Here is a 9,965-nt window from a genome sequence, read left to right on the forward strand (position 1 = left end):
AAAGTCCTGCTAGCAAAACAAGCTAGCAGCAACATTTTCATGAGCTAAACAGGCTAAAGCTAATAAAACAAGCTAGCAGCTCACAGAAGCTAAAACAGGGAAAATCCCTTCTTTTTGTTTTTGCTTTTTTTTTTTCAAATCATCTGATTTCTAACGACTTTTCAAGTCATCAGAACGTTTTCCTCGTTTTTATGTACAAAATACAGTTTTAGTGTTTTTTTTCTCTCAAACTGTGTCGATTGTATAGAAAACCTGTAAAAACAGGAAAAGTGAACTGAATCCAGCGCAGCTCAAGTCGTGTGACGGCCGTGAGCCTGGAACCAATCAGAGCGACGGGAACAGCCGCGACCAAACGGAGGAAACGGGACGCAGCGTGAACGTGTCGCCACGGACGTCTCCGCAGAGCGTCAAGTGTGGACGGATGGACGGACGGACGGCGGCGTGTCCACCGCCGTGAAAACCGTCCATTAGCTGTGAAAAGGGAGTCTGTGAACGCGGGTCCATGTGAGTCCATGTGAGTCCCTGCAGCGACTCGCCAGTCGCTCTGCAAGGTTTCATGTGGGACTGATCGGCGGCTGACGACGCGTTAGCGGTCTGAAGACGCGCTAGCGGTCTGAAGACGAGACGAGAAGCGTCCCTCGGGCGCCAGAGGACCAGAACTGGAAACCGTCTGTTTGCTTCAGTGACGATCGGTTCAAGTTCAGAGCCGCTGAAACTTAAACGGGTTCACGAGCCTGATGGCGACTCGCTAGCTAACCAAGCTACAAGCTACCGGCGGCGCCCCGCCACATTAAAGGTCACGTGAGGGACCGTCAGAGACACGTCGGTGGGGTCTGTCTGTGTCTCTGGGTTCCGGCGTCTCGGACCGGAAGGCGGTTTCCCCCCCCCCCCCGAGGCTCCACCGGGAATCGAACCGGCACCCCGCTCAGACGGCGTCTCACCTTGGCGAGCTGAGCGTTGACCCAGTTGGTGAAGGTCCTCTTCTGGATCTGCTCCTGCTCCACTGTGGACGGAGGAGACACACGGTGAGTCCCACAGGCGGTCCACGGTTCGATTCCCACCTTTGACTCAAACTGCTTGAGCTCCTCGTGCAGTGTAGCCTCTTAGCCTGTAGCATAGCATCTTAGCCTGTAGCATAGCGTCTTAGCTTGTAGCGTAGTGTCTTAGCCTGTAGTGTAGCGTCTTAGCCTGCAGCGTAGCGTCTTAGCCTGTAGTGTAGCGTCTTAGCCTGCAGCGTAGCGTCTTAGCCTGTAGCGTAGCGTCTGAGCCTGTTTACATGGCGGTTATTTGAAACACCTGATAGCATTAGCTTGACATCGTGAGAAACACAAGCAAACAGCCTGAAGCCAACCGATGAGTACTCTGATTACTTTGCTGTCTAACTACTAACGACAGGTAATTTAAGTAATATAACTCTGCTAATAGCAGTTAGCACTCAGTTCACCTGTCGTTAAATTAGCCTCTGGACGAGTCCTCGGGGGTCATGTGACCTCCAGGCCTCAGCAGGGTGCTGGAGGTCACATGACCCCCGAGATTATGAGTACCCAGTAGGAGTACTGCTACAGGAGTACCCAGTATGAATACCACTACAGGAGTACCCAGTATAAGTACTACTACAGGAGCACCCAGTAAGAGTACTGCTACAGGAGGACCCAGTATAAGTACTGCTACAGGAGTACCCAGTAGGAGTACTGCTACAGGAGTACCCAGTATAAGTACTGCTACAGGAGTACCCAGTAGGAGTACTGCTACAGGAGTACCCAGTATGAATACCACTACAGGAGTACCCAGTATAAGTACTGCTACAGGAGTACCCAGTAAGAGTACTGCTACAGGAGTACCCAGTAGGAGTACTGCTACAGGAGTACCCAGTATAAATACCACTACAGGAGTACCCAGTATAAGTACTGCTACAGGAGTACCCAGTAAGAGTACTGCTACAGGAGTACCCAGTAAGAGTGCCCAGTAAGAGTACTACTACAGGAGTACCCAGTATGAATACCACTACAGGAGTACCCAGTAGGAGTACCGCTACAGGAGTACCCAGTAGGAGTACTACAGGAGTACCGGAGCGAGAGGCACTGACCTGTGCTGGAGGAGCTCATGCTGACTCAGCAGGTGGTCGTTAGCTGACCAGAGATCAGATCTTGTGTTTCCAGCTGTGATTCCAGCTGCTGCTCCGTTAGCAGGAGCACTGAGGAGGAGCAGCTCCTGCAGGGAGCCAGGTGAGCTCCTCCAGGCTCCTCCCCCTCCCCCTCACTGAGGCTCCTGACCTGCCTCAACACGAGCCTCATCACTTCCTGTTTCCTCACTGAGCACTGAGGGACTTGAACCCGGGACCCGCTGGCTGTGAGGCGGCAGAGCTAACCACTGCACCGCCCTGCAGGTTACAACAGGTTCTATTACATAGAACTGTGGAGAACCACAGACAGATAGATGCAGAGATATAGATGTATAGATGTAGATGTAGATATAGAGATGTAGAGATATAGATGTAGAGATATAGATGTATAGATGTAGAGATATAGATGTATAGATGTAGATGTAGATATATAGATGTAGAGATATAGATGTAGATATATAGCTGTAGAGATATAGATGTAGAGATATAGATGTAGAGATGTAGATATATAGATGTAGAGATGTAGAGATATAGATGTATAGATGTAGAGATATAGATGTAGAGATATAGAGATATAGATGTAGAGATATAGATGTATAGATGTAGAGATATAGATGTATAGATGTAGATATATAGATGTAGAGATATAGATGCAGAGATATAGATGTAGAGATGTAGAGATATAGAGATGTAGATGTAGAGATGTAGAGATGTAGAGATATAGAGATATAGATGTAGATATATAGATATAGAGATATAGATGTAGAGATATAGAGATATAGAGATATAGATGTAGAGATATAGATGTATAGATGTAGATATATAGATGTAGAGATATAGATGTAGAGATATAGATGTATAGATGTAGAGATATAGAGATATAGACATAGAGTGACGTTGGTCACTTTGATGTTCACACTGTGAATGTCAGTGTCTCATTAGAGCTTTGATCTGAAAACTGGAGCCGCAGCGCTAACTTAACTCATTGTATACATTATATACATTATACACGTTATACACATTATATACGTTATACACATTATACACGTTATACACATTATACACGTTATACACATTATACACGTTATACACATTATATACGTTATACTCATTATACACATTATATACGTTATACTCATTATACACATTATATACGTTATACTCATTATACACGCGACACATCCAACCTCACAGCAGCTCAGAGAGGCGACTGAAACCAAAGACCTCACACACACACACACACACACACACACACACACACACACACACACACACACACACACACACACACACACACACACACACACACGATCTCAGGTTTCTGCAGCAGCCTCTCCTCTCGTCGCGGCTCATGATTGATGGCAAACTGCCAGAAAGCGCCGAATCATAGCTTCGTTCACGAGTCGCTATAGCAACGATACGACCGGCCAATCACAGCGCAGAAGAACTGACTTTCAGAAAGTTAGTTAATTTTTAAAAAAGGAGTGGAAAAGTTCACTTTTTTAAAAAATGGGACAACTTTAAAATAACGTAATTTGAGCATTTTGTTAGCAACCATGCTATATGCTAACATACAGCGCGCGGCGCCGGAGGCAGCTCAGCGTCAATTAGCTTGTTCAGTGTTTAATACTGAGAGTTTAGACCGAGTACTCTCCTACTTCATACCAAACTTCAGCATTTTGCTCGTGAACACGCCTGCTAAGCATTAGCATACTGTGCTAGCACTGCAGCATTTAGCTTGCTAACAGTAACTAGTAACTAGTGTCAGTCACTAGTACTATCTAGTCAGAGTGCTTCCAGTCAGGTTTGTCCAGACACACGAGGATCGGAGTTGTTGTTAGCAGAGAAGCTAACTGTTAGCCAGGGGGCGGGGCTAACCTTGCAGCAGCATGTGGATGTTGTCGATGTCCAGGGGGACGGACCTCCGTCCCCCCGGCTCGTCTCTACAGTGGACGTCGGACCACATTGTGTCTCATCCGCAGCCCGCCGGCAGCATGGCAACGCCCTGCAGGACAAACACAAGTTACAGTTACTAGTTACTCCTAAACAGTTACCTGGAAAAGCAGCATTACTAGTTAGCATGGCAGCAGCAACGCTACGGGAAACGACAGCATCATTAGAAGAACCCACGTTACTGGAAAGTAGTAGAGTTACTTTACAATCCTGAGAAAGAAGAAGTAACTATCTGGTGAAACTGCAGAGAAAATAATGGTCACAGAGCTGTGTTAGCATTAGCATTAGCATTAGCCCTGCACTGCGAAGCAACATGAAGAACATGAAGAAGAGCAGCTCTTTACAAGGGAAGTTAAATGGTATTCTAGCATGCTAATGCTAATTGGAATACAGGCTAATGCTACTCTAGCTTAGCTAGGGTTCTAGATCTTCAGCTGTGAACATTTAGAGCTTTGCGGCTTCCCTAGCATGACGTTCCCCGCTAACCTGTTTTAATACTTTCACTGTGAGACGACAGCGAAAAAGTCGTTACTTTAAAAGAAGTAAACTTGTGAAGTGAGCAGGAGGTTCCCTGAGGCAGCGATGGACCTTTAGCGCCCCCCCCTGCTCCCCGCCCCCACTGCTCCCCACCCCCCGCTCCCCCCCCCGCCCCCCCCCCCCCCCCCGCCCCACTAGATCAGCGTCTGACACGTCTGTGGAACAAAGCAGCAGAACGTGTCCGGAGGGGGAACCAGGCTGTGTTTTGTCTTGTTCACGATGCAAAGTAGAAACAAAAATGTGTGACATTTAAAAAACAAGCTGTGTGCGTTTGATTCGCCCACCAGCGCGGCTGGAGGACAGGTGACACGCCAAAATAAGACGGCGGCGCATGTATGTGGCAGCAAATGTCACGTCAGGTCATCATATAGGACGGCATTTGAGAGGGGGGGGGGGGAGGGGGGGGGGGGCACTCATACGAACCAATGTCCAGTGTTGAGGGTCTCCTACAGTCATAGATCTACGTTTTCAGGTGAAACAGACGTTCTGTTATTTGTCTCAACAGAACTCGTTTTACTCAAATGAACTGAAGTAAAAACGTCTCCAAAGTTTTCCTGTGGAAACGAAGAAACTTTTCAGAATGTCGGTTGCAGTAAATCTAGACATACATGAGTAGAGTCTTTTATTTTGGCAGGAGCTGCGAGCGTTCAGCCCCTGCTGACTCAAGGTGACTCCCATCATGCACTGCAGGACGGCGACGCATTGTTTTCTAAATATTACTGCAGAATGCGAAACGCGAACACGCGACTGACGATGAGCAGGAACCAGGGGTGGGGGGGTGGGGTGGGGGTGGGGGTGCTGGTCTCCATGGTGACACATGAGGTGTTGGTGGGGGGGGGGGGGGTTAGTGAAGCAGTGACCTGCTGGTCTCCATGGTGACACATGAGGTGTTGGTGGGGGGGGGGGGTTAGTGAAGCAGTGACCTGCTGGTCTCCATGGTGACACATGAGGTGTTGGTGGGGGGGGGGGGGTTAGTGAAGCAGTGACCTGCTGGTCTCCATGGTGACACATGAGGTGTTGGTGGGGGGGGGGGGGGGTTAGTGAAGCAGTGACCTGCTGGTCTCCATGGTGACACATGGTGGTGGTGAAGGAACTCCCCAGTGAAAATGAGGTTAATTAATAAAAGCAAAAAGAAACATGATGTTTGTGCCTGAAACCTTTAATCCACTGAAACTTCTGGTTTCACTGGATTTCATCTCTGATCACAGCAACTGGCAACCAGCAACAGCAATGAGCAACAGCAACGAGCAACAACAACAGTAATGAGCAACAGCAACGAGCAACAGCAACGAGCAATAGCAACAACAACAGCAACAGCAACTAGCAACAGCAACTAGCAACAGCAACAGCAACGAGCAACAGCAACTAGCAACAGCAACTAGCAACAGCAACAGCAACTAGCAACAGCAGCTAGCAACAGCAATGAGCAACAGCAACCAACAACAGCAACAGCAACAGCAACAAGCAACGAGCAACAGCAACAGCAACAGCAACTAGCAACAGCAACTAGCAACAGCAACTAGCAACTCACAACCAGCAGCCCTCCCCCCCCCCCCCCCATGACCCATGACGTCAGTGGAACCAACAGCCTCCAGCCAACAGACAAACTGTATCAAAGTCATTAATTAACTGACGACTGAACATGAAAGAAGCTTTGTGAACATTTTTCCTCTTTGTCATTGATTTTCCTCTTTTCATGTCCTCTTTTCATCTTTTCATCTTTTATTCTTTTCCTGGAACACAATCTAGACTCCCAACAGACCCAACAGACCCAACAGACACCAACAGACCCAACAGACCCAACAGACCCAACAGACCCAACAGACCCCAACAGACCCAACAGACCCAACAGACCCAACAGACACCAACAGACCCAACAGACCCAACAGACCCAACAGACCCAACAGACACCAACAGACCCAACAGACCCAACAGACCCAACAGACACCAACAGACCCAACAGACCCAACAGACACCAACAGACCCAACAGACCCAACAGACACCAACAGACCCAACAGACCCAACAGACCCCAACAGACCCAACAGACCCAACAGACAGACGGATTCCTGAGGATCTTCAGGAAGAGGATTTACAGGAACGAAGTGTCTCTGAACATAATCTGAGTTTCAGCTTGTAAACCATGAGTCAACAGTGATTGTTAAAGGTGTCGGGCAGCGTTTAGCCACAACCAGCAGCTGACTTTAACCTAACTTTAACCTAACCTTAACCTAACCTTAACCTAACTTTAACCTAACCTTAACCTAACTTTAACCTAACTTTAACCTAACTTTAACCTAACCTTAACCTAACTTTAACCTAACTTGAACCTAACTTTAACCTAACTTTAACCTAACCTTAACCTAACCTTAACCTAACTTTAACCTAACCTTAACCTAACTTTAACCTAACTTTAACCTAACTTTAACCTAACCTTAACCTAACTTTAACCTAACTTTAACCTAACCTTAACCTAACCTTAACCTAACTTTAACCTAACCTTAACCTAACTTTAACCTAACTTTAACCTAACTTTAACCTAACTTTAACCTAACTTTAACCTAACTTTAACCTAACTTTAACCTAACCTTAGCCTAACCTTAACCTAACTTTAACCTAACTTTAACCTAACTTTAACCTAACCTTAACCTAACTTTAACCTAACTTTAACCTAACTTTAACCTAACCTTAACCTAACTTTAACCTAACTTTAACCTAACCTTAACCTAACTTTAACCTAACTTTAACCTAACCTTAACCTAACCCTAAAAAACATTAAATTGAGGTTATGAAGCCGCCAGGCACCGAAATAGCAGCAGGGAACACGTGTGTGTGTGTGTGTGTGTGTGTGTGTGTGTGTGTGTGTGTGTGTGTGTGTGTGTGTGTGTGTGTGTGTGTGTGTGTGTGTGTGTGTGTGTTCCGAGTCCTTGAAGAAGAACCAGAGGACTTTCTGTGTCACAGGAGACCTGGACTCCGACCGAACCTGTGAGCTGCAGGGAAACTTACTCTCAATCACACACACACACACACACACACACACACACACACACACACACACACACACACACACACACACACACACACACACACACACACACACACACACACACACACACACACACACTACAAGCCTGGAGGTTGTACTCACGTGCAGGACGGGGGTTCTGGGGGTTTTGGGGTTCCGGGGGTTCCGGAGGTTCTGGGGGTTCTGGGGGTTCCGGAGGTTCTGGGGTTCTGGGGGTTCTGGGGTTCTGGCAGGACGGAGCAGAGGGTAGTTGTGGCGTCGGGGCAGTTTGACACAGCTGGAGGGTGAAGAGCCGCGCCTCCGTCACCGGAGAGGCAGCAGCCATATGGGGGGGGGGGGGGGGGGGGGGGTCACTATATATAGAGGACCAGCCAGGACACACACACACACACACACACACACACACACACACACACCACACACACACACACACACACACACACACACAGGTTAAAGGTCCAATACCAACAAGTAAAAGTAGGATTACATTTGATGTTTCTGATGGACGACCTGAGAACCTGAACCATCCTTTCATCCATCCATCCATCCTTTCATCCTTTCATCCATTCATTCATTCATCTAAAAGTTTAAATCCAGTTAAATTAAATGGAACTTCTAAACTGAACCCTTTGACCGATGCATTCAGGGGCATCATGTAAATCTGCCCTCCGACTGCTGCAGGGTTCACACAGTAGCGAGGTGGGGGTGGGGCTAACGGGGGGGGGGGGGGTTAAAGTCCGTCACTGCATAAATGAATTGTTTTGTATGGACTGTTGTCCAGGAAGCCGCAGGACCACATCTGACCACCAGAGGGCAGCAGAGCATCAAATCTTCACAGGAAGTTAAACTGGTGGATCCAAACACAACATGAAAGCTTCTTCCTCGTGAGAGAACCACTGACCAGTTCAGTGGTTCCCTGAAGCTCCGCCTCTTTCATCCTCAAACATCTGGAGCAAAAAGACTTTTAGCTGTTTTTCCATCAGTCTGTTGATCTTTTCAGTCTCGTTTCTTTTGTTCAGCTGTAATTATCTCAGTAATAATCTGATTAATTATCAGATTAATTATCTTATTAATTATCTTATTAATTATCTCAGTAATTATCTGATTAATTATCTGATTAATTATCTTATTAATTATCTCAGTAATTATCTCAGTAATTATCTGATTAATTATCTTATTAATTATCTCAGTAATTATCTGATTAATTATCTGATTAATTATCTCAGTAATTATCTTAGTAATGATCTCAGTCCACCTTCAGTCTGTTTCCTGAACCAGGAGATCAAAGAGGTGAAACGTCTTTGATCAGCAGACGACTGATGAAACACTAAAGTGTCTAGTTGATGTTTTCTATGTTTCCTGTAACAACGTTTGGTTCCACCGCCTCTGTGTGGTTCTTCACTTCCGGTTCCTCCAGAACCTGCAGTTCCCGCCCCTGCCTGGGGCGGGAACCGCCCACCCTGAGGGCTACCCCCCCAGATCCCCCCGGTCCGGGGAACCGCCCACCATGAGGGTTACCCGACCAGAACCCCCCGGTCCGGGGAACCGCCCACCCTGAGGGTTACCCCCCCAGAACCCCCCGGTCCGGGGAACCGCCCACCCTGAGGGTTACCCCCCCCAGAACCCCCCGGTTCTCCAGGTGGTTCTAAAGTTCTAGAGTTGTGTATAGAGGTTGTTTACCTTCTGGGATCAGGTAATGACTCCTCCTCCTCCTCCTCCTCCTCCTCCTCCTCCTCCTCCTCCTCCTCCTCCTCTTCTTCTTCCACCTGATTGGTTCTGAACAAGAGAACCTTGTTCTCCTGGTGGAGCAGGAAGAAGTGATGGTGGCTGATCTGGACGGGCCGGGGCAGGTGGAGGAGCCCCGGGGAGGGGGGGGGGGGGGGGGGGGGGGGGGGGGGTCAGGGGGTTGATAAAGGAGCCTCCCTGCTGTTCAGACTCCAGTTTGACTGAAGCTGAGATGAAAGTTCAGAAGAAGAAGTGGCAGAGGTGAGAACCTGCTTTCTACTGAACCTGTGTGTGTGTGTGTGTGTGTGTGTGTGTGTGTGGGGGGGGGGGGGGCACATTGTTCAGAATAATTCTTAATTGACTCCATGAGTTTTATTACCAGTTTGTTTGTTTTTTGAGGAACTCCAGATTGTATGGAAAAGTTTATTTGAATGTTTGTGTTCTTCACTCAGGCAAGAAGAAAATGTCAAATGGAAACTATTTATAACATTTTTCATTTCATTGTTTTCCGTTAGATTGATTTATTTCAAATGAATCATTTCAGGTTAAATCTTTAAAAAAAGTTCAAATAACTAAAACCGTGAGAATCTCCTGGTTTCAACAC

General features: G+C 47.2%; 1 protein-coding gene across 1 annotated transcript in view; it reads right to left on the bottom strand.

The window, feature by feature from the left end:
* Positions 1-7,865, bottom strand: part of LOC308147926 (nesprin-2-like) — a gene marked incomplete at its 3' end in the record, with an annotated part of 28,148 nt that extends 20,283 nt beyond the window's left edge. The window contains exons 1-3 of the mRNA XM_080521316.1: positions 7,760-7,865; positions 4,001-4,127; positions 942-1,003 (exon numbers count right to left, since the gene is read on the bottom strand). Of these exons, the coding sequence (XP_080377442.1) occupies positions 942-1,003; positions 4,001-4,088 (150 nt within the window). The 5' untranslated portion in view covers positions 4,089-4,127; positions 7,760-7,865. The remainder of the gene's footprint in view (positions 1-941; positions 1,004-4,000; positions 4,128-7,759) is intronic.
* Positions 7,866-9,965: the final 2,100 nt, after the last annotated feature.

Source organism: Blennius ocellaris, assembly GCF_963422515.1.
Source record: "Blennius ocellaris genome assembly, contig: SCAFFOLD_139, whole genome shotgun sequence".
Lineage (NCBI taxonomy): Eukaryota > Metazoa > Chordata > Actinopteri > Blenniiformes > Blenniidae > Blennius > Blennius ocellaris.